Below are 26,434 nucleotides of genomic sequence, written 5' to 3'. Positions count from 1 at the left end.
AAGTCTGGAGTTGAATATTATATCCCAGAATTTAATAGGAAAAATTGAACCAGAATAGAAGATAAAGTACATGAGACTGATAGGTTCATGCACCTACCATTTGAACAGAATCCTAACCTGTTTCCTGGCTTTAAGAAAAGTTCCTTAGCATTTCTATAATTTAAGTTAAAACTGGTTTTCTTAATAGTACCATATGAACTTACCATTGAAAGTAGTTAGATTATTTAAGAAATTGTGTGATCAATACAATGTGGGTGGAAAAGGAATAGAAGACAATTGTAGACACCAGAGACAGTGGGAGAGGAGGGTGGGAAAGGACAGAGGGTCAGAAAGAGGGGCAGAAAATTTTGGATAATAATATGCATGATTAAGTCATGATTAAGTCATGCCTAAAGTTAAACTTGTGTTCATGGAAATGTATATATCAGCTGTGTTTGCTATGAAAATATTTAGATTAAGATCTTTAGTAATTCAATAAAAAAAAGGGGGGGAAAACAGTATAGAAAGTAAACATAGATACCAGAGACAGTATGGGAAGAAAGTGGGAGATGGCTGAGGGTAAGAGACAGGGAATCAAGGATCGGGGGGGTGGGGAAGCAAAACATATAGGAAACAAGAAATGGAAAATTATTTGTTGACAATAACATGTTTGTTGATGTGCTTAATTGAGACAATATACAGTGTACTCTGGATGGAAAATCTCATTTGTATGCTATAATGATGTACAGTGAATGAACGTAAACAAATAAATTTAAATTAAAAAAAATTAAATTAAAAAAAAAAGAAAAAAGAATCCAGAATCCTCCTTCTATATACTGGCTATGTCTGTGTCCCTGAGCTGGAGCTGGCTGAGGCTAGTAGAGGATCCTGGCATCAAGATCCAGGGTTGCAGTCTTTCTTTTTGTTTCTCTTTCATAGGAGAAATATATAAAGAAACTTTTAAAAAAATATTCCAAGATGAACGAAAAGTGTTTAGCGGAAGGATTTAAAACATGTGTAATATTTATAATATTGATTTTTTAAAATAACAAAAAATTGGATCATGTATCTCTTATTTTTAAAGAATTTAACTGCATATTCTATTCTAAAGAATTTTGCATTGCTGAGAGCCAAGAACAGTTCAACTGTCACTTAAAACACCCTTTTCTGATGCTTGTTATGAAATGTTCTGACTACTGTTGCACGTGACAGACATTCTCAAAACAGAGCAGGTAGTCTGAAGCTTGTAACCTTATATATTGCCGAGCAACCTGACACATTTTTCTAGTCCACTTAATAATAGTTTATTTGGTGAGATTAAGTTTTATATGTTATTAAATGTTACCCTTTACATTTTTTTCTAGGGCCTTAGGAATCAATTGAATCTTTCATAATATCAGTTTTACCACAGACATGGGAAACATTTTAAAATAAGAATACCAGATGAATGATTCAGAGGCATTTGCCCTCTAAAAATTGCAAAAACTTATTCATAACCAAAATAACTGTCTACAATCTCTATTTTAATGGAAAATTATGATTTGGCATTGGAATTTTTTGCTTTAACAGGCAATTAACTAATAGTTTTATTTTCATACTTACTGATTAAATATCAACCTAAAATATAATAAAGTACTAGACATACAGATTATGATATACCTAAATTAGATGACTGATCATCTAATATGAGTTTAGATGAACTGACCTTTTTAAAAGAAGGTTTAAAATTGTCTAAAACTCATAAAATACTGAAATTGAAAGAGTGGATTACAAATTGTCAAGATTTTTTTGATCTTCAGAAATAAACTACTAGTTTGCTAGAAGATTTTGTCTGTTTTGCATCTTTATAGTTCATCTTTCTAGTTATCACTATGTTGTTTTTATTTTTTTATTCTATGACTATTATTTGTGTTATTCTGAGTTGTTTCTAGGGTGTAGATGTCTTTGTCTTTTTTCTACACGTGTTCATGTTGTATGAGATAACCAGCTGGCCTTTAAATAATGGCAAAGATCAAAAGTCCTATCTCACCTGTCTCCTGAGGTATATGTTCCCTAATGCCTAGTGCCTGTTTCTTATGTCATAACTTTTTTATTATTATCATTAAAAAAATATTTCCAGTGGGTGCATATACTTGCCAGAGGGAAACAGAAAGAGAAGGGAAGAAACACTCTCCTTCCCAACAGAGTGTTGTCACATGGTACTCCCTTTTCTTTCACTTCTCCATCCTGTTGACAGTTTGGACACAGGCATGCACATGCCTTGTGCATTTCTCAAGCCACTGGGGTCAAGAATCCAACTGGAGTCAACCCTGCAGGATCTGGCTCCTTTAACCACTAGGCTATGGGGCCAGCCCACCATGATCTTAATACTATTAAATCTTGAAAGTCCTGATATCTGTATGACCTAATTGACTATAAACTCATTTGTATTTTCATGTTCTCTAGAGTCCAATGTTCCCCAACATGTCCCGTTTTACTTCTTTATTTGATAGACTGATCCACCAGTGCTGTGTAACCAGTTACGGTGCTTCAAAATCACTATCTCAAGAGTTCCTGAAATATAAACCTTGAGAGAGTTCCTGGAAAGAAATAAGTTGAGGCTAGGTTAAAAAGAATAGAATTTTTTTTTTCCAAAATGAAAAGCCTGGTCATGTTTATGTGAACAATGGAATCCTATAGCTTCACTTACTGCGCCAAGAACTTCTGCTCTTAAGAATCACTGCATAAGGGCCAGGCATTAGCACAGCAAAAGGGAAACATCCTGGTTCACGTCCTAGGACCTCCTGGATGAGAGGATATCCAGGAGCACACAGGTATGCCCATGATCCAAGCTGGCTGAGATGGGGTTGACAGGTGGATCAAGGTGTGAAAACCCTATTGGAGATTCCCCCCTTCTCTTTCTTTCCCTCTCAAATAAGAAGTAAATAGTTTTTTGGGTTTTTTTTTAAGTCATAGCATATACTGTATAATTCTCTGGTAAAGAGAAAAGATTATGAATAAAGGATGAGGAAATGGGGTAAATATCACAGGGCACAATCAGAAGACTTTGGTTCTAATTCTATTATAATAATTAAGTGTTCAGTTTTCAATAAACAAAAAGTAAACAAAAGTAATAGGCAATACATAAAAGAAAAAAAATCATGGAAATGCGGGGGGGATTGGGGGAGAAAACAGGAAATAGGAAAAAAAGACAGTCTATAGATACTCTCTCTGGAAAAGCCCAGATAAAGGACCTACTAGACAAAGATTTCTAACCAACTGCTATAAATATTTAAAGAAAACCATATCAAATTAAAGAAAAGAGAATGATGTCTCATCAGTGGAGACTATTAATATATACAAAAAGATAATCTATAGATACTCTCTCTGGAAAAGCCCAGATAAAGGACCTACTAGACAAAGATTTCTAACCAACTGCTATAAATATTTAAAGAAAACCATATCAAATTAAAGAAAAGAGAATGATGTCTCATCAGTGGAGACTATTAATATATACAAATTATGAAGAGAACAAAATGGAAATTCTAGAATTGAAATGAAAAATTTACTAAAGGAGCTCAACAGCAGATATGACCTGGCATAAAAAGAATCTAAAGACTTAAAGATAGGTCAATTATATTCAGTCTGAAAAATAGAGGAAAAAAAGAAAAAAGAAAGTTAATTTACTTAGAGAGCCTGAGGGACATTTGTCAAATTTACCAACAAATGCTTGTTATATATATATTGTGTTTTTGTCAGGGAGGGGGCAGGAGGAGAATATTTAAATAACCAAAAGGAGATGTGAGAGAGAAAGGGACAAAAAAATACTTAAAGAACTAATAGAAGAAAACATCACACATCTGATGGAAACATTAAACCATGCATCTCTATACCTGCATATCACTTTGTTGAAAGACAAGAAAAACAAATAATCTTGAAAGACAAAACATCATATCATATTTTAAAAGTTCTCAGTAAGATTAGCACCTGACTTATATTTAGAAACCATAATGGCCAGAATAGTATATTCCTTGAACTAGGATTATGGACTTGCTTTCAAAGAGTAGAGTAGCCTGGTGATAGACAATAACATCATGAGTGATGAGTCAGGTCAACAGGATGCATTATTCAATATTAAATGATGCAAATGCTTAACCTCCTTAGTCTTTCTCTCAAAAGTCTACATCCATAGTCATCATAAGAAAATTCTCACATAAATTTCAATGGAGGGACACTCTACAAAATGCCAACCTCTTCTCCTCAAAACTATCAAGGTCACAAAACATAAAACTGAGAGTTTTAGACCAGTGGAGACTAAGAAGACACCCCTGTTAGGGGTGTTGTATGTCTGTTTCTCTCTCTGTGTCTTTCTAGATCATGGCAGAAAGACAGAATGAAGAAAAGGAAAGGCAAGAGAAGGAAAGAAAGATGGAAGATGTTTAAAAAATTAACCGCAGTGCTGGAAACCATGAGACTGACAGTGGATTTGGATTCCTGGCCCAGTTAGTCTGAAACAGAAGTGCCTAAGATCCTGATGAGCTGGAGGGCTGGGAATTGCAGAGTGACCAGACTCTGTTGAGGGTGTTTCTCTTCCTCACTCATGCAGACCCATGTATTTGCTATCAAGAATACAATAAACTTTAAAAATCATTTTGAAATTCATGTGTAGGTTTTTTATAATACACATTTTCTATAAAATTTTTGAAGATTCCATATATACAGTCTATTATTATAGATGCATATAGATAAATATATGTATCTGTGCATAGGCTTATGTATACACATGCACATTTATATATTGGGTCATTGGAAAAGTTATGACATATTTTTCTTTCTTGTGTTCCTTCTCAGATCTATTCTTGATCTATCTAATTTACTTTTTAGAACTTTTAATGAGATATTTAATACATTGATTGAATTTTTTAATTTCAGGTTTTTTACTTGTATACATTTATAAAGTTTTTAAATAGCTGTGTGTCCTTTTTTCTTGTTTTCCAGTTCTTTCTGTGTGGTTTCTTATCTGATTTTATGCTTTCACACATATTAAGCTTATTTTTAATATAATCTTTTTGTTTGTCCTACTTCTTTCTGTTCTTATTATGCTAATTCTACTATTTCTCCATCTGCTGACTCTCTGCTCTGTTGCCATAACTTTTCAGACATTTGATTTTTAAATCTTTAGGAGTTGTAAGTACTCCAGTGCTTCCATTTACATGTGAGAGAACCCTATGAATTTTAATGACACTAGCTGAAAACTAAATAATTTGAAGTTTCTAACAGTAGGTAGTTAAAGTTTAAAGACAACGACAAACACACAGACTTGAGAGTTTAATTTCTTATGAATACATTTGTATATTTTTTTTTATCTAAAGTCCATACAGAAAGCGAAGTTACTGGCTTTTTTCACAGCTAGAGAGTACAAGTACAACGGGCCTTCTATATCACAGAGTTCCATATCCTTGCACTAAACCAACACTGATTAAAAAACTGGGAGGATGGGACCAGCAGTTAGCGTAATGGCTATGTCACTGGACGCCCATGTAGTTGACCGTGGTTCAAGTCCCGGACCCGGTGGCTTAAACTCACATGGGGCACATGTGTGTGCATGCCTAGGATCCCAAGAGGAGAATGGAGGAGAAGGATTGCGGCGTGGCCATCCCCCCTGGGGGGTGATTTCTCGCTTTCTATCTCTTTGTCTCTCTCTATCTTTCTGGCGAGCGCACGTGTCCTATAGCAAAAAGCTTTAAAAAAAAAAAAAAAAAGCAACTGGGAAGAAAAAAATGTATGATTGTGTGTATACTAAGCATATAAAGACTTTTTTTTAATTATTATTATTCTCTAAGGAACACACTATATTTATATAGCATTTATAATATGTCAGGGGTTAAAAATAATCTAGAGATAATTTTAAGCTTACAAAAGATTGTACATGGGTTATATGCAAATACTATGCCATTTTCTATAAGAAACATGAGCAACTATGGATGTTGGTACCCATGGCAGGTCCTAGAGCCAAATGTTTCTAGATATTGAGAATAATTACATATCTTTTACCTTCTTTAATACTCAAGGCTACCCCGTCAGTGTCAGCCTTGAAATAGTATCATCATATCAGCTTCCTTGCCTCAAACAGTTCCAGGGGTAATAAACATTAAGACCTCAGATCTCAGCTCTGAACTCTCAATGCATTAAGACAGCATTAGCTTTCACTCACCACTCTGGCCCTTATTACTCTATTTTTGCATCTGTATTATTTTGTTAACTTGGTTTGGTTTTGTTTTCTTTCTTGTTTGTTTGTTTTTAGCTTTCTTACTCATGTTTTTGAAAACTAGGCCTAGTGGTTAAGGGAGTCACATAGCTGACTGCAGTTCAAGTCTCGGCCTTGGCAGTTTAAAAAAATATGCTACGCATGCATGTGTGTGTGTGCCCCAAATCCTAACAGGCTGGAGAAATGGAGGAGGAGAAATTGAGGCAGATTGCACCCCATTGAAGGGTGCTTTCTCCCCACTTCTGGCAAGCACATGTACCCTTTGGCAATTAAGAGAAAACCAAACAGAAAGATCTCAAGTTGAAGCACAATTTCTCATTAAAACAGCTGGTGAGAGAATTTAATACACATCTGGCACAGAAGGAACAGGACCTGGAAATGACCATAAAAGAAACGATCAAGAAGGCCCAGGAGGTAGAAGCTGAACTTCTGGAAATCTACCGAGAGAGACAAATCAGTTAGATCAAAAAAAAAATTGTGGAGAAAGATAATGATCTAAAAAGAATGGCCAAAAGATAGGAAGAAATCCTAGATGCTTGTGAAGAAGAAGTGACTAAAGTTATAGTCGTACAGACTCAATCTGAGGAGTTAAAGAAGAAATATCAGGAGGTGAACTCCTGCAACGACAACGAAAGGATTATGGAGCTACAGACACACCTAGCATGGAGGTATCATCTGTGATTCAAAGTTGAAAGAACAGGAGTTCAGAGAAGAGGTTCACAGTTTAGTAGATCATTTGAAGAAACATGAAAAAAGATATATATGACCGTTCAAAGGTGGTAATTTATACCACACTCCTGTCTCACTCTTTGGAAAACCTACCGAGTTTGAGTATTTGCAAACAGTGCTTTTTGAGAATATGATTGGTTGTGAAACTAAGACCCTGGTAAAAGTTATAACCACTGTATGAAGTTCCCTAATGCTCAGTCTCCGAAAATTTGGGGAAGAGAAGATGCTTAGGTAATGTTTACTTCACCTTACAATGGTACCGTCTGAATAAAGAAAGCATCAGTCCGTGTTCACCTAGATGGCTCATGGCTCTGATTCTCATCCTGAAGAAAAGGGGGCAGTGATGTTTGGCGATCGCTGTTAGAAAATTGTCCACGTTTGCTGTCTTTGAGAATGAAGCTGTCATTCAAAGGGTCAGACATAGCCAAAAGACCAAGAAAATACCTGACATTGTCCCATAAATATATTGCAAAATGTCTTAAAAAATAGATTTTTAAAAATAATTTATTTAATTGTATTTATTCATTCATTTATTTTTTACATTGACCAGAGAAAGACAGCCACACAGAGAGAAAGAAAGTGAGAAAGCAAGCCACCAGGTCCAAGACTTGAACTGTGGTTGGCCATGTGGAATTGTCCAGCACCTTAACCACCATGCCACTGGTTGGCCCCCCAAAATAGATTTTCTTCAGTGGAGAAATTGAGATAGGTTTATCTTTCATTTTCAGGTTTCTGTTGGAAATAATTTTATGTGGTTTAAAAGACATTTTGATGAAGCCAGGAGCTAGCATGTTAGTGAAGGTGACTGGACTCCTACATGGCCTACCACAGTTCAAGTCCTGGATTTGGTGGCTTGAAATTCATATCGAGCACATGTGTGTGTGTGCATGCACAAAATCCCAGGAGGTGAATGGGGGAGAGGTGATTGCAGTGTGGCCATCCCCCTGCAGAGTGATTTCTCACTCTCTTTCTTTCTGTCTCTCTCCAGCGAGCTTACACAAACTACAGCAAAAAATAATAACAAAAAAAGACATTTTGAAAAACTTAACCTGATTTATGGGCTCACTTAGTGTTTCTTTCTTCAATTCCTTTTGTCTTTCATTTTTAAAAGACTGCTTGCCTCTCCTACTTTTTTTTTTTTTGAGAGTTTTTTGCTATAGGGTGTGTGTGCTCGCCAGAAAGACAGAGAGAGACAGAGAGACAGAAAGAGAGAAAATCACCCCCCCAGTGGGATGACCACGCTGCAATCCCTTCTCCCCCATTTTCCTCTTGGGCTCTTGGACACACACACACACACACGCGCCTGGCATGAGTTTAAGCCACTGGGTTTGGGACTTGAACTGCGATCAACTACATGGGACTCCAGCAACATAGTCATTACACCAACTGCTGGTTCCCTCTCCTACTTATTTCTAAGGCAATTAAAAAAAAAAGCTTGTATTTTAAAAAAAGACTTGTGTAATACATTTTGAGGTAAAACTTAGTGTATTTTTTTTCTGATAAATTAGAGCATTTAATTGATTATTTTCTCCAGATTCATTTGTTGAGCATTTGGTAAAGACTAGTTCTTTTAAGGTATTACATATAATTAATTTCAAATGGCAGTACTTTCTTGTTTACTTAGCTTCTATATATTTTTCAGAGAAAAAAATTTAAAAAAACTACTGTAAATTATAGTCAATATATAACTGTATTGTATGCAAACCTGTGACTATTGGCAATGTCACCCAGAAGAACAGGTAAAGTTTATTTACTATATTAAAAATAAAAAAAGAAAAGAAAATCTAAAAGGTAGTCAGAGGGTTTGTTTCTATTGATTCAAGATGTCTTATAACTTGTTGACTTTGTAAGTGTTGAACCTTCAGTGTGGAGGACCTGCCCCTCATTTTCTCTCCACAGTTATTCATTTACACTGCAGTCTTCCCTACTCTCCAACCCCACATTTTATCCCCAAACTTCATTTACAGGTAAGGAAAGAGACCTAGAGAAAGAAGGTCCAAAGTCTAACAACACTATTGAGCCAATTCCAAAACACAACCCTCTGATTCACTAAATTTTCTCTTCAGGTAGTACTCAGTCTTTAGACTAAGCAAAGATCACCTGAGGAATTCTTTAAAGTCAGAACTCAGAGTCCCATGCACAGAGATTCTGATTCAGCAGGTCTGAAGTAGAGTCCAGGAATGTGTTAAATAAGCACCACAGTAGATTCGAATATTGTAGTTTGATTTAGGATCATAATCTGAGACAGTAAAAACAAACACATCCCTAACATAAGATAGATTTCATATATATTTATATATAAATAAATATATGTATGTATATATGTAATATACATGTTATATATTTTTAATATAGTTTATAAATTTATACATACACATATATATAACACTAGGTTGTCAGGAAAATTATGATGTATTTTTCTATATTTTCCATGCAAAAATGTGTCATGACTCTCCCAATAACCCAATATATATTATATATGCATATATTATAGTGTATGTATAATACATACATATATATGCATGTATAATATATATTTGTAAGAAAAAAATCTACAGGACCACCAGATGGTGTAATGGTTATGTCACTGGACACCCACATGGCCGACTGTGGTTTGAGTCCCACACCCAGAGGCTTGAAACCCATGCCAGGTTCATGTGTGTGCATGCTCAAAATCCTGAGAGGAGAATAGAGGAGAAGGGATAGTGGTGTGTCCATCCCCTCTTGGGGGTGATTTCTCACTTGATGTCTCTCTGGTGAGCACGTGTGCCCTAAAACAAATCTCTCTATATACAAAAAGAAAAAAAAAAAAAAGAAAGAAAGAAAGAAAGAAAGAAAGAAAGAAAGAAAGAAAGAAAGAAAGAAAGAAATCTACTTAAGGGTTCTGTTTATATTGTGCATAATAAAAGTTTATAAAGTCATCATTTCATTATTCAAGCTATCTTTTCCTAAAGGTCCTCATTTACACAATTTATTTAAGATAAGTCTTATTTTTAAATGATCCAATAAAAAGTATGCACTATGGGAAAGATCCTAACATGCGTTGGAAACTTTCAGCCATGATGATTTTGTCTCAGGAGAAATTGGAGAATTCCCTAAAATTACCTAGGCATAATTTATAGAAATCTGAATCGAGAAACAGGTGTTACTGTTGGAATGATGAACAGTTGTGCTCTTCCTCGCTCATAAATTTCTAGTATAGGAGCCCGTAAACTCTAAATCAAGAGCTGAGTTCTCCACGATTCCTGTCATTTGTTCCCTTTCACTGAGAAAGTAGAGGTGGATGATCGTCACGTATCTTGCCAGCTGCTCCGCACACCCCATGCGCTGAGCGCGAGTATCGACGGAGATGCCCGTGCTTCAGTGTCTCCAACTCACACATGTCCCAGCACCTGGCTGTTGGAAGCCACTCCTGAAAAATGTTTGTATCTCTGTACTATGAGCTTGGCTACAATGCTCGTTAGCATTCCATTTCCAGATGGCTCCTATTACCACCTAATTACTTTAAACCCTGATTTTATTTCAAACAATTTACCATTGTCAAGGGTCATCTCCCAGCACAACATTGCTGAGATCAAATATTTTTCGTTCCAGGTTTATGGTTAGGAGAGTTCAGGAATGGCCTTCTTTAGAGTGATTGATAACACCAGTCAGAAAAATCCATGAATAAACTATAAATCTGAAACTAAAATTTTAATAAAACCATAATTTTATAACAATTATTCACAGTCAAAATGATGATATAGTTGTCTTAAATTGCTTGTAATTCCATTTTGTTTTATTTTATTCATGATAGAGCATATGCAAGCACTAGAAGGAGGGAAGGAGAGAGCAACGCATTCCCGTCAGGGTCCCACCATGCCTCAGTACAACTCTCCAGCCTAGCAGGATCCTGGGCATGGGCTCTCACCTGGCATGTTTTCAGATCGACCCAGGGAAGTAAACCTGCTGTCTGTCATGTGGCTTTCAGCACTGCACTTTACTTTGCTACCAACTGTGCCACCAGGCTGGGCCTATTTGTTTGAAATTTCTAACTATCCTGATAAACAAATTGGAACATGCCATATAAATCTATCCACTTGCTTAGTCATTTCTTATTTCTTTAATTTCAATATTTTTTGAAGGTTTCTAATGTGCCTATGTAAGTTGAAGAGTTAAGCAGATGGATTCTTAAATAATTTGTACCCTAAAATCTGAAGAAGAGACAATTACAACTTTGTGTCCACATTTTGTGACAATAAATGCAGAAGGGCAATGAGTCCTAGGTAACAAGAGCCTAAGAAAGTTCTGGAGATTTTGATGTCTTTTTCATTGTTAGTCTGTGTTTTGTGATTTTTTAAACCTGATTAGAGACACACGGATTGAAGAAAATAAGTCCCAATTTAGAATTAGATGCAACACACTATTTTGAATGATTCTTTCTCTGTTTTTAAATTTTAGATTGCTATAAGCTTGTCCTAGTCACATAATGACCACTCTCTCCATTCTCTAAGGACATTGTTTACCTGGTCGTGCTCACTCTCAGGGCCCGTGTGTTGGATCCAACAGTCAGAGTAAAACCAGTATAATGATTATGCTTAGACAATATATACATAAGTCACTTTTGAGGTTTTTTGTTTGTTTGTTTGTTAAGGTTTTTACCATAGGGTATGTGCACTCACCAGAGAGAAACAGAGAGAGACAGTAAGAGAAAGAGTGAAAAATCACCGCCCTCCTCAGGGGGATGGCCACACCACAATCCATTCTCCTCCTGGGAATTGCCATGCATGCACACGGACGTGATGTGATTTTCAAGCCATCCTGTTTGGGGCTCAAACTGCAGTCAGCCACATGAGAGTCCAACACCATAAGTACTATGCCACCTGCTGGGCCCTTTATTTTATTTTATTTTATTTTATTTTATTTTATTTTATTTTATTTTAATACTAAAAGGCTTAATGAAAACATAATGAAAATGATTAAATCTAAACTCTAGAATGAGAACCTATGCATATTTAAATATGGGGATGTAGAGGGCAGGGGCATTAGGGTGCTTGCATTTTTTGTAAACGTTCCTGACCACTATTCTTTCAGATTTGGGGATTTCCTTCTTTGTATCCCACACTGCTGTCTCCGAGATCATTTTACTTAGGACTCTTTGCGTTAAGAATCTCCTGGGGACTGGTGGCGCAGCAGTGAACCCACATGGGAAGGCCCCTGGTTCACATATTGGGGCTGCTGTGTACCTGCGGGACACACATATGCCCACGATTTGGGCAGCCAAGGGTAGTGGGGGCTCCTGGCTGGAAGACTACGTTGGCAGTACCTCTTTCTCTCTGTCTTTCTCTCTCATGAGAGCAATAAATAAATAATTTTTTTTAAAAAGTCTTTCAAAATACTCTCTTTGCTTTTGTACGTGCTTGAAGTACATCTCTGAGTCATCATTTGCTTCATATGGAAAGTGTAATTACCCTCTGGTGGGATCTGTAAAATGTCCCTGTGTGTTTGCTCTGATGCTTGGCAGGTGCTCAGCGACACTGGGCCCTGCTTCCTTCCCCACGGAGCACTCTGACTCCTACCCCCACCCTTGCCTTAACTCCCCCTGGTCATGTGGACTTGTGACTGAAAGTGGGATAATTTAACATGCCTTTTAACCTGGAAGAGTAATGGCCTGGATCTCCTAGAGAGCCAAAGACAATGCTATCATGAAACACCTTAGATATTTCTAATGATTATGACTCAGGACAATTATTAATCAACCACTTAATACCCATTATCAGGAAGACTATGCTATTACTACTTTTTCTGTAGGCTACCATGGGTAAAAAAAATGATAATAATAATTAATTTTGATGTTATTATTTTTAAAGTTGATGTTATTTCTATAAAATCTAGATATTAACCTCTCAGCTAGATTGCTGAATTCATGTCTCATAATATCAAAAAACCCTGGCGAACATGCACTGAGCCATGCCCTGGTACAGTGATTCATTCGTTGTTGTTATTATAATCTAGTGGCTTAAAACATGAGCTATATAGTCTGTCTTATCTTATAATATTAAGTTTTTTGTAAACTTTGAACAGTTTATGTATACATACATGTATTCATTTAATCCAGGAGGATAATTTTATATTTAATAATCAGCTGGTCCTAATATACTTGGAAATTGTTAAATACTCGTAAGTTATCACTGACATAATTCTACAGTATTTATAGAAGTTTCACACTCCAACTGGAAATTCTGTTGGTCTTCAGCAGGGAATTCTTTTTTTTTTTTTCCAGTAAATCAGTTTCAGGGCCTCTACACCACAATTAACATGTCACTGTGTCAAGACATAGACCTGAAGTTGAGCTTATCTTTACATGTTCTCCCTGATAAGTCTGAATTTCTTGCAGAAGTTTCTTTTGGCTGTGCAAGTGAAATACCTTTGGTGTAAATTTTCTTTAGGCGATTTGTCAGTAAACAGCAGTGTCTACTCACGTTTATCTTGTTCTGCTTCCACTCCGTCACTTTCAGTGTCACTGGGTAAGATCCATGGTTGATGAACTACCTGCAGTTGCTTTAAGGATTCATCCTGCCAAAAAAAAAAAAAAATTTTTTTTTTCTTTATAATTTTTTCCTATTTTTGCCAGAGGGTGCATGCACTCACCAGAGATAGATAAAGAGATGGAGAGGGAAGAGAGAAAAAGCATACCCAATACAGTTTAGTCATGTCACAATCCCCTTCTCTGCCATCTCGCCATGCTGTTGCAATTTGGGGCACACATACACAAATGCCCAGCATATTTTTTAAGCCACCTGGGCTAGAATTCAAACTGCATAGTTGGTCATGGGGAATCTTATTCCCTTAACCATCAGGCTACAGGGCCAGCCCACTTCAACTCTATTTTGATATTGTAAACACCACTGTAAGTAAGCCCCTGAGTCTCCATACATTGCATGTTCACAAATTATGAGTTTCCCCACAATAAAGAAGAGTTCTGAATTTAAATTCATTTTCAGGACGTAGACATAAACTCTGAACTCATTTTTTTACATTCTTCTTTTAATAAGATTTAGGGTTTTAATATGAAAAATACCTAAACTATGTTCCTCTTGAATGAATAGTTCATGCTTGGATATATGCTCATGAAATGTTCTGTATAAAATTGCACAAAGCACACCTGTTCATCATCAAGGTTTCAGATTCCCTTTAAGGTGAATGAAGATTAATGGGAATTAGAAAACATCTTTATTTTTACCTTTCAATACTATTTTATAGCCTCCTTCTTCTTCTCACTTCTTTTTTTTAGAGATAAAGAAGCTTACAGAATATATGAATAAAATACCTTTGTACAGTTGTATAAAGTATTTGTTGTTGTGTTTTGAGTGTTATTATAAAACAGTCCAGGGAACCAGCAGTTAGCATAATGGCTATGTCGCTGGACTCCCACATAGTCGACCGCAGTTTGCGTCCCAGACCTGGTGGCTTAAAACTCACGCCAGGTGCATGTGCGTGCGTGCCCAAGATCCGGAGAGGAGAATAGAGAAGGGATTGCGGTGTGACCATCCCCCCTGGGGGGGTGATTTCTCGCTTCCTGTCTCTATGTCTTTCTCTGTCGGTCTGGCGAGCGCACGCGCCATATAGCGAAAAAAACCTCCTCAAAAGAAAAAAAAATAGTTGCTTGAGTTTTACAAGGTAAAATCAAATAGCTGGAGCTCTTTGTCTAAAACAGAAAAGTTTAAAATGACCCTAAAAATGTGTTTAACTTTAAAATATCTTGGTTATTTAGCTTTTTGGTTCAAATACTAATATCTGTTTTCATAAGAAAAGAAAATTGGTTTCATTATAAGTCAATTATGTTACATTTTCCCACAATCGCTCAGAATATTAAGCAATACTGCTGATTGTTTTCTGGGTTTAATGGCTTTACTCCTGAACAGATAAACAGCATTCAACTATTCTGTTTATTGCAAGTTACAGAAAAAACAAATGGAACATTAGCCTGGTACACTATGTAGTTTGGGAAGAACTTTAAAATGCTGAGTGACTGGAATCATAAAGAGAGTACAAATATTACTATTAATAGGTGGCTTACATGTTTGGTTTCCCCTGGAATAGAGCTGGTAATATAAGGCAGTACTATGTATGTCCACAGCTCAACCCATCAAGCTGTGGATAATTCTTTCTGATGGGGTCAAGAAGCTAAAATCTTGTGCGTTCTTAAAAACAAGAGCTGACATGTTCTTCTTTGCTCACTTATTCAAAAATTTTCTACAAAAACATTAAACTGTGTCTGAGCATAGTACAAACTCTTCCCCAAGAGCTAGTTCTCTGGGTTGTTTTAGAAGAAATGCCATTCATCTTTTTTTTTTTCTGAAATACTTTCACCATAAGCATAGCGAATGTCCAGGGACTAGGCGTGGTGGGAAATAGTGACATGTATAATATAGAAAACAGTTGCCAGCCCTGAATCAACATGTCATTCTATCAGCTAACAGAATAAGTGCTTTATAAACTTCAGCAGCATTGTTATTCCATATGGATAGCTTATTTTTAGATTCTCTAAGTGCAATCAATCAGTGATTTATGTCATATGTAGATGGCCATGAAAATTCAGTATATTTTGAGGGAAAAAATGCTTTTTTGCTCAAACTTTCTCCAGTAAACAGTTTAATTCTAAACATCTAAGTATTTCCCCCCATTGGTATATTTAAATAATGTACTAAACATCAGTTTCTATCTTTCAAAAAGGCTTAGTCACTTTCATTTTACATGGGGCATTCAAAAAGTTTGTGAATATTACGTTTATTATGAAAAAACTATGCATGGGTTTCAATTTTTCTGCACCAAAGTAAGTTTCTATTTTAATTTCATTTTCTCACAAACTTTCTAAAGTCCTTGCATTCCTTGATAACTATAGGATCCCTATAAATCAGGATTCTTGAGCACAGAGCACATGTAAAGGAAATCAAAATAATAGTCCACTCTGGATACATTTAATACACTACTTCAGAGCAAGCAGATGGTGTAGTGGTTGAGATGCTGGACTCTCACATGGCTGACCACAGTTTGAGTCCTGGACCCTGTGGCTTGAAATTCATGCCAGGTGTGAGTGCGTGTATGCATAAAATCCCAAGAGTAAAAGAGAGAAGGGATTACAACACGACCATCCCTCCAGGGCATGATTTCTCACTTTCTTTTTCTGGTTCTGTGTCTCCAGTGAGTTTGTGTGCCCTATTGCAAAACTATTTCTAAAAATAAATAAATAAATAAATAAATAAATACAAATAAACAAATTGCTTCTACTAACAATAATTTTTATACTTCTATTACAATAAAATTTCCTATATAATTTACATAGTTAAATTAGTAAATAACTTTCTTTTTGTATTTATTAATGAAATGTCTCATACCATCAGGCTAGAATGCAAAAATTTTTAGTAAATTATCTTTCAGTAGTCTTTTCTGGGAAATGTAAAAGGACAATTCATATGTGGGATGGAATTAGCTAAGTTTGGGGAGAGACACATACAAACTCATGTTATCTGGAAAAAAAAGTAATAATGATGTTTAAGAATATGTTAGATTGTGGAAAAGTATTTTAAAATAAATGTAAGCTATTTAATTAAATTCACATGACAAACTTTCTATACTACACTATGCTTCGGGAATGCACTCTATCTCATTTTCCTTTTATTTTTTAAAAAATTAATAATTATTTATTTTATTTTATTTATTATTATTTTAATTTGCTATAGGGCTCATGTGCTTCCCAGAGACAGAGAGAATGAGAGGGGAAATGAGAGAGTAAGCCACTAGATCTGGGACTTGAATCATAGTGGGCCATGTGGGAGGAGTCCAGCTCCTTAACCACGATGCTATCTGCGGGCCCCCATCTTATTCTCTAGCTCATTCTATTTGGTGACTTTTCTCTACAAAAATTGTGAAGTCACAACCATGTAAACAACTTTTTGTAAAGAGTGACAGCAACATAAATTACTTTTGCCGACACAGATGCAAATTATACTTACTGGAATGAAATTGCTTATTATCTATACATATTAATCTGTTTTTCCAGTTTTTACATCTACTTATAATGGTATTCAACATTCTTTATTGACTAAGTTGAAGGACTTCAAGAAGTCTGTGGAAAGGTGGAATAAAAGTACAAATTTATTTTGGTGCAAAGAAAATAATTTGAACCATGTGCAACTTTTTTTTTTTTTTTTTGAGAGGTTTTTGCTATAGGGCATGTGTGCTCGACAGAGAGACAGAGAGACAGAAAGCGAGAAACCATTCCCCGGGGGGATGGTCATGCCACAATCCCTTCTCCTCCATTCTCTTCTTGAGATCTTGGGCACACATGCACATGTGCCCAGCATGAATTTAAGTCACTGGGTCTGGGACTCGAACTGCGGTCGACTACATGAGAGTTCAGCAACATAATCATTATGCTAACTGCTGGCCCCTACATGCAGCTTTTTAAGAATACACATTTTCCTTAAACTTTTTGAAGATCTCTTGTACATGAAGGTTTAAATCCACTTTGCACTGACTCTAACATCTCAGTGATTCCCTTATTAATCAGTTAAATAAATGTTTAACACATGTTCACTTAGATCTATATGAGAGCCATGACTGTAATTTTTCTTTAAGTCATTTAACAACATCTATCTACTCCTAATGAAAATTAATGACAAAATAGAATTTCCTTGACGAAAATCCTCATTTTCTAATTTTCTAAAAGAAATAAAACTATGGTAGCAAATGACAGTTATTTCAATTTTAAAAAACTAAATAAATCCCTGTAGAAGATAAAAAGGAAATGAATTCATATTTACTCTGGGGGTGATGTCATACATTCTCCTTCAACGGCGCAGTTGGAACTTTGTCCCACTAGAGATCACAGGATTTGACAAGAGAAACACTGGCATGAAAGGTGATTCTGAGATATTTCAAGGCATAGAATTGATCTCCTTTCCAATTCAGATGGTATAGCTGGCAAATCCAACCTCAACAGACTCAAAACAGGCCTGCTTGTTCTAAGTGCTGCTCTTCCTGTCTGACAGCCTTAGAGACTGTGAAGGTGCCACCTGACACCTCCAGGGAGTTCACACTCCTACTTATGTCGCCTCTGTCCGTCACCAACTAACTTCTTGAAGTTGTTAGGAACCACTCTAGATGACTCTTTTAAAAGTTTTTAAAGTCACTGACTTTAGTTCTTTACAGTACCTCAGTCATTTGGGTTGACAACACTTACGAAATGCATATACAAATAATTTACTACACCTTACTAATGATTCGGGAATTCATAACCAGTGTACTATGCTGCTTCCTCATTATTTACCTGGGTGATGTGATATTTTACAAGGATTAGCTTCTCTACAAAGTTAGGTTCTCAATCAAACTTTCTATGTGAATTTGATAAATTGCTTTAAATTGCATACATTTAAAAACTGAACATTAACACTATAATTCTGATAAATTTTTTCCATACTCCTGCTTGAGCTCCATACCAAACACATGGACGTCTGCTTCCTCAGTAATTTGTTAAGTGAGAGCCAATCACAGCAGTCACACTCCAGTCAGTAACAGAAAGTCCACCCTTTAATCTGTCCACGCAGACAAACATCAAGACATAACCAATGCAATTATTTCTCTACCTCATTCCCTCCCTTCTGTTTTCTGTATGTCATTCTCCCTTTCTTTCACATAAATGTCACCCCACCACATGAATATCGGCTGTCCGCTGGAAGCCATTCAGGGGCTGCCAGATTTGAATTGTTTTGCTCAATTAAATTAAACTCTGTTTAATTAAATTGTCAGAAGTCTTTCTTTTAAAAATCCTAAAAGTTAAAGTTTCTGTGATATGAAATTATTATTTCTACCTTCACTCATCAAGTATCTTGCATGTAAAGAGTATGTAATAAAGAGTACATAATTTTAAAAATTACAGAGGTATTTATTAGAGCTTTTTTTGAGAATTAGAAAAAGTAGACAATCATAAAATATTTCATTTTTTTATTTATTCAAAATACAAATCCTAGACAGGAAAAAATAATAGATTAAAAGAGAGAAAATACATAATAAAAGTTCCGTTAGCTTTACTTTTAGAAGGAAACATATCATCTCTTTAGGTTTGAGTTAGATCTAAACAAAATCATCTAATGTCATGTGGTTATGATTTTTTCTTGTTATGGGACAAAATTAAAACAAAACAAAAACAAAACACCAGGGACTTTGATCTGAAAAGAGCTGTTTAAACTTTAATGAAAAATGTTAAATATATTAAAAATGTAAATATTTTGGTTTATTTGAGTTTTAGTGTGTACTAAAAAAGAGTAAATGTTTGCTAACTTGGTTTAAACTTCAATGCGTCTAACATTTATAAATATTGTTTTTTATCGTTTGCTGATTTTAACAATATGAAGAAATAGGGCAAAGTGAAATAAGAGAATAAGTGAGAAAAATCAAAAGACTCCCATGTTGTGGTTCACGTTCTCAACATGTTCTCATCAGAGAAGAGTTTGAACATTTATGTACTAAGGACACATGGATTAATCTCCACAAAAAGAAAGTAACTATTAATAAGTTAGTAATTCACTAATTTAGATCATACTTATATTTTTACTGTGAAGAATGATCATTTATTGGCTTAAGAAAAAGAGCTAAAGTCTAAATACCAACCAATATTATTGATAGATGAAAATACTGTGTAACACTGAAACTTAAGAAAGCCCAGGTTTATGATGGGCCATTCACGTGTACTTAAAAATTCGAATTCTAACTTAGAAATAAGTCTCATAAACTAGAGATTTGTACACTCCCTGTAAAACCAAAAAATATAGTCTACTCAATGTGCATCAAATTCATTAAATTGAAATTTAGGGTTGATGTTCCAATCCTCCAATTTTTAACCCAAATATATAAAATTTTCTAACCAGAACTCAAACACCTATCTAGTTATTTCTTTTCTTTTCTTTGGTTTTTCCTCCATGTGTCTTCAGTAAATCTTTAACCACTGCCAAATAACTGTGAAGGATTCTATCTATGCACTCTGAATTTCCTCTCCAAGTGAGATTTGGAAGTATACTTGTGTTAAAGTATAGTTATATACTGTTCTGAATAAATGGATAGACTGCATAGCACAGTCAGAAGGCCATTCATACTGGGTTTTCAATGGAATCATTCATATAAGAATATTCAGAAAAATAAATTCTGTCCTGCTGCGAATATTCAAACCAAATATTTGGTGCTGTTATATCATCACCAGACTGTTTCCCAGTTTTCTTCACCTGCAACACATTCAGATGACTAATTTAGAAACCACCATGGTTTGACATCAGACCAAGTTTCATGGACTGTCTACCGGTTATCTAAAAGCTGACAAGTAATTTACAGGCAATCTAAAGTTCTATAATAGAACATTGTTAGGTGTCTCTAGAAGAAATCCAGGGGTCTAAAGGAATTTTCAAAAGAAATGCAGCACATAGTTTAATTATCAGGATAGCACTTTGTTAACAGCACAAATATCTTTTGGTGAGCATTTGTCAACATGAATAAATGCCAATCTAGTGCAGCAGACTGTTCTTTCAATAAGAGCAGTGATTATGTCATGTTTTATGCATGCCCAACATAAAATATATGTTTTTCATTTATTCAGATATCAACAAATGTTTATGAATAAAAATATATGATAGCACTCACTGGAGAAAGAGAGAGAGGGAAAGTGGGAATAATTGCCATGTCACAATCCCTTCTCCTCCATTCTCCTCTCGGGATCTTGGGCATGCATATGCACACACAACGGTGAAATTTTCAAGCTCCTATTCTGAGACTTGTACTGAGCAGTAGGCCATGTGGGCTCCAGCACCTTACTCCATGCCACTGCTGGCCCACAAAAATTATTTTGAAAATATATAATTAATTATCTTGTTCTTATGGACTTGACAGGAAAACATACAACACTGAACATAAGAACAAAGGACAACCTACAGATAGAGGGAAAAAGCCCAAGTGAGTGTTTCATTCCATGTGATACACAGATTTAAGACTATGTTATAAGGCCACCTGCAAACTCACTTCTTCCATGTAGGTTCTCAGTGAGTGTCCTCCACTGGAGGCTTCTCCCTAGAGGCAAAGAGGAAGAGAGGTTGAAAAAGTCAGAAGGACAGAGAAAGTAGGAAAGCATCATGGAGAGGAGTGAGATCTGAGAGCAATGCCAAATCTTATTATTTCTCCATCTTCTCAGTTGATACTTGTGGGATTATCAGCTTGACCACTTCTTCCTCTCTAAAGAAAATTATCATGTTTTTCAAGACAACAGTATATCTTTTAAGTGGATTTTAGTTTATGTAAACATATGATGAGCTAACATGGCTAACTAAAGTTGAGGACAGAATGTTAAATAACAACTGTGAAAAGTTTTCTGTTAACAATTATATAAATATATTTTTAAAATTAGATTAAGCTAAGAAGTCACTAATTCTGTATTCTATAAATTTGTGTAAAGATATAACACATCGATAGCCCAGACACAATGGTACCAGCAGGAGGGCTGCTGCTGTGTGATGCTGGAGGCCATGTGGGAAGGCTCCAGGTTCATGCCCCAGGTCCACCTCAACATGCTTGGTACACCCATAAGTGCATCTGTGGAACTGGCTGGTTGCAGGCTGGGGGAAAAGATAGGACATGGAGACCCTGTTGAGGGTACCTCTTTCTCTCTCCTCTCTCTCTGTCTCAGTGGAAATTAGCAAACAAAATTTTTAAGAAAGATATAACACATGGACTTAAACGTACTTCATGGAAAGAAAATAATCATTAACGTTTATATCCAGCCTTCCTCATTTTACTAGTATAGACTATTATGTGCACCATTTATTAGCATTTTACTGAGCACCAGTAATCACTGAGATTTATGCTATTGAAGTCTAAAACATCAAACTAAACATATATTCCAAACTCATCTAAACATTGGTGGTCAAAATTGTCAAACAACTTGTTAGTTCAGTAAGTTATATTTTTATACTCCATGACCAGAGACATTTGCAAATAAATTCTAAGATTTCAAGAAACAAATTCTAGGACACCATATGTGTTTAAAAGATAACTAAATAAATATGAATAAAGCTTACATTTTATCTACAGCGTATTTTTTGCATTTTTCAAGAACTGTCAGATATATTATCTTTGCGTTTAAAAAACTTTTGCTAAGGAGTATGTGCAATCACTAGAGACAGAGAGAAAAAGAGAAAGGAGGTGCCACTCCCCATGGAGAATGGTCCAACCGCAATCCCTTCTCCTGCATTTCTCTCTCCTTTTGAGATTCTGGGTACACATACATATACATACCCAGAGTGTTCTTCCAGCTGCTGAGTCTTGGATTAAAAGTGTACAGTCAGCCATGTGGGATCCAGCTGCCTTCACCACTACATCATGGCTGACCTTAGGTTACTTTTTTGTCTTTTTATCATTTATTTATTTATTTTTACATTTTTCCACAAACATTTGCATATCAAAAAATTTTTGCTCATACTCCATAGTTTTTGACAGTTAATAAACAACTTATAAATTTCAAAAAACTGAATTTTAAAGATAATGTTCAAAATATTTCTAAGTTTTAAAGATAATGTTTGAAATATTTGTTATAATTTTGTTTGTGATGCTATAACAACAGAGACAGTATGGTATTATATATTTTTGAGAAAATGTTTACATGTCAACTACTCAAACTGTTGAAAAACAAACACCCAGCACACGATTCACACATAAATCTTCTCAATTCAGCCCTGCCTACCAAATATTCTGTGATATGCCATCTGCTAGCAAAGATCAGTCTCTTTTTCTCCCTTCAAAGTCTTCTTTAAGGTAATCCTCTGGTTGTGGCTGCTCTTTTACAATCTCTACTGATTACAATGCTGGACTGGAAAAGTCTAGGTTATTTTATGGTACGAATTCTTTCACATGGCTTCTCTAATCCTCTCTGCCAGGCAAAACTGTTTATGGTGCCAGACCATCTTTCCAAGAGCTTCTGTTGGCTTACTTGAGATCAACCTTAGTTCCATAGTTTTCTAGTTTAATCTTCAAATATGACATTCCAGTCAAAGCCCTGTCCAATAACAAGTATTTCAAAATTCTGATTCAAACCAAGAGGTATGATTGAACTTATGCAAATAACCATTTGCCAAAAAATAAGAATACTCACAAATATTTTCCAATTCCAGAGGGGTCAGGAAGGGAGAAAAGTTTATATTTCCATTGAAAGAAAGAAACAAACAAGAAGAAAAAACATTTTAACAAATTGCTCAACCTATCAATAGCTCAAAAGAAAGCAAAACCTTTAAATTGAGAAAACAAAGCATAGTAAAAAGAAATCTATGTTTTACTCAAAAGTAATAAAATTCTATTTCACTAGTTTAGTCCTATGTAATTATTCTCTGTTCTGTTGAATTTGCAGCATTACTGTGTTCTGATCTTTCCATTTAAATCCTGGAAGTTAACATTCATTGTTATTATTGATATTTCTTTTCCCCAGAATTAAGTTGATCATCTTCTTGCTTTATTTTTGTTCTCTTATTTTTGTATGTGTGTCTTTAGTTTTCCTGGTAAAGCACTCCTTTCAGAACTTCTTGAAGAGTTGGTCTGGTGTTGCTAAATTCTTTCAGGTGTTGTTTATCTGAGAATGTTTTTATTTCTTCTGCCCATAATGAAGGATAATCTTGCCAGGTATAGTATTCTTGCTTGAAACTGTTTTTCACTTAATACTTAGAATATATTTTTCCAGTATTTCCTTGCATGCATTGTTTCTGATGAGAGGTCTGATGTTAGCCTGATTGGATACCATTTATAAGTAACCTGACATTTCTCTCTTGCCAATTTTAGTATCATGTCTTTGTGGATTTGGCCAACTTGGCTATGATGTGCTTTGGAGAAGATCTTCATGGGTTGATTCTGTTAGGGGTCCTTTGTATTTCTTGGGTCTGGATATTTGAATGCCTCTCTAGATTTGGAACGTTTTCTTCCAGGATTTCATGGAATAGGTTATCAATGCCCTTATTAGGTTCTTCACTTTCTGGGTTACCGATTATCAGGATGTTTGGAAGCTAAATGGTATATAGTATGTCTCATATAGTATTCTTTTTGTTGTTATTTTCTCATTGTTTTTGGTTGTTCTTTCTATGTTAGAGGTTTTGCCTTCAACATCTGAGATTCGATCTTCTGCATGGACTCATCTGCTTTCAATACTTTCGAGGAATATTTTGATTTCCTGTATTGCAGCCTTCATCTCTAACAGCTTATGGTGTGTATTTCATCTTTCAGATCCTGCAAGAACTTCCTCACCTCCTGGAACTCATTGTCTCTTTTCTTCTGCATCTTCTGGTGTTCATTGTCTCTTAGCTCTTGGCTCTTATTTGGTTTTGCCACCATAAATATTCTGAATTCTCTATCAGACATTTCCACAAGTTCCACTGTACTGTCTGTGTATAATGAAGGATTGTTCTTTCCTTTAGGGGAGAGATATTTTCTTGGTTTCTCATATTTCTCGTGCCTCTCTGGTGGTTTCTGCTCATTCTGTGACAAGATATTTCCTCTACTGTGTTTGTAATGTGATATCCACTTGTCTGAGTGTCTCCAGGATCTAGAAGATGGGATTTAGAGCTTTGCTTCAGTCGCCTTGGCCCTAAACATGCCAGGAAACACCACAGATTTAAAATGGCTTCCTATCTGAGAGTTTTGAGGTCTAGAAGATGGAATTTCAATTACTATTCTTTTAGGAGATTTTTTTTCTAAAGGGTGTGACAGAGAGACAGAATGCGAGAAATCATGCACCAGCAGAGATGGCTACTTCACAATCCCTTCTCCTCCATTCTCCTTTCAGGATTTTGCGCACACATGCATATGCACCTGGCATGAGTTTTAAGCTGGCAGGTCAGGACTTTAATTGCAGTGGAATATGTGGGAGCCCAGTGATGTAACCATTATGCCATTTGCTCTTCCCAGACCCTAGATTCCTTTTTTATTAAAACTTGAGGAAAAGACATCCTCAGGTTAATTTTATACATAAGAAAATTGAAGCCAGGGTAGGAGGTTGAATAAAGTGTTTAAAGTCAAGGAACTAAGCAAAGTATTACTGGGACAGGATTATAGTCTAACTCTCTTCTACCTAACTGAGACAAAAATTTTTAAATAATAAAATCCTAGGGAACCAGCAGTTAACATAATGGCTATGTCACTGGACTCCCACATAGTCGACCACGGTTTGTGTCCCGGACCTGGTGGCTTAAAACTCACGCCGGACGCTTGTGCGTATGTGCCCAAGATCCCGAGAGGAGAATGGAGGAGAAGGGATTGCAGCGTGACCATCCCCCCTGGGGAGTGATTTCGCGGTTTCTGTCTCTATGTCTCTGTCTGTCTGGCGAGTGCACGCGCCATATAGCAAAAATCTTTCCAAAAATTAAAAAAGAATTCCTACATGAATTTATCTTAATAAACTGTGCTATTTGCTTCAAAGCATGGGGGAGGGATGGGAAAGAAAGAAGCATGTTCATTTCAAAACAAAATTTAAACTATGTATAAACTGCTGGTATTCTTAAAAATTTAGAAATAACAAGTCAAACTGCAGAGGTGGTTATATTTTTTTTCTAATCCTTTTTCCCACTAGCAAATAATAATAATAATTATAATAATAATAATAATATTCTGTATTTTAGATGTTTCTAAATACTTCAAAGCATATGATAGTTTCACTATATAAAACAGTGAGATAAGATAGTTCTATTTACTTAAACTAAAGCATAAACTATGAGAAAAAAAATCCATATAAATCCCCCAAACTGTGAGAAATTTGACTATAAATATCAGAAAAAAGAGAAATTTAATTCAGATAAACTGCTTCTTAGAGTTATGCCTGTCACACTGTCTTCCCACACTTAGATAACTAGTCTAGGGGGAATGCTGTGACGCTACCATGTTACAAGTCCCATGTAACTTTTCTTACAGTTAAAAAAGATTCTGGAATTTACCTTGTTCCCTATTCAGGAAGCTGGATGTCACATGGTTAACTAAAGTTTAAATCTTTGCCCTGGCTGTTTGAAAAACATGTCAAGCCCATGTGCATGTATATCCAAAATTCTGACAGGATGGGGAAATGGAGGAGAAGGAATTGCAGCATGACAATGCCCCACTGGGGTATGCTTTCTCTCTCTCCCTCTCTGTGTGTCTCTTTCAGGCAAGCACACATACCCTACGGGAATTATAGCAATAAGATTCTATAGAATCATGAGTCTTTGCATGTTCATAATCTACCCACCCTGCCCACACACACATTTTGCCTGGGTTGCTTGGAGTTAGCAGACAAGACAAGTGGCAAGCTGCTTAGAGTTATACATGTGCTTTCCAGAGCAGCCAGCATGTGAGGTGAGCCTTGCAGATCTCTGAACACTGAGGGCTAACAGTGAGATGCAGAAGAGAAGTGCCTGGGAGCTCACTGAAGAAGGTGATCTGTTTCCTTGAAAC

The 26,434-nt window shown here is 35.8% G+C and overlaps 1 protein-coding gene across 1 annotated transcript in view; it reads right to left on the bottom strand.

Annotated features, from left to right (window-relative positions):
* CUNH8orf34 (chromosome unknown C8orf34 homolog) overlaps positions 1–26,434 on the bottom strand; it is a 526,010-nt gene that overhangs the window by 14,420 nt on the left and 485,156 nt on the right. Inside the window, exons 11-12 of the mRNA XM_006150466.2 lie at positions 21,002–21,049; positions 13,417–13,510 (exon numbers count right to left, since the gene is read on the bottom strand). Of these exons, the coding sequence (XP_006150528.1) occupies positions 13,417–13,510; positions 21,002–21,049 (142 nt within the window). The remainder of the gene's footprint in view (positions 1–13,416; positions 13,511–21,001; positions 21,050–26,434) is intronic.

This window comes from Tupaia chinensis, unplaced genomic scaffold (assembly GCF_000334495.1).
Source record: "Tupaia chinensis unplaced genomic scaffold, TupChi_1.0 Scaffold000288_2, whole genome shotgun sequence".
NCBI lineage: Eukaryota > Metazoa > Chordata > Mammalia > Scandentia > Tupaiidae > Tupaia > Tupaia belangeri.
The sequence above is the reverse complement of the archived record's forward strand: the minus strand, read 5'-3'. Positions and strand labels throughout refer to the sequence as shown.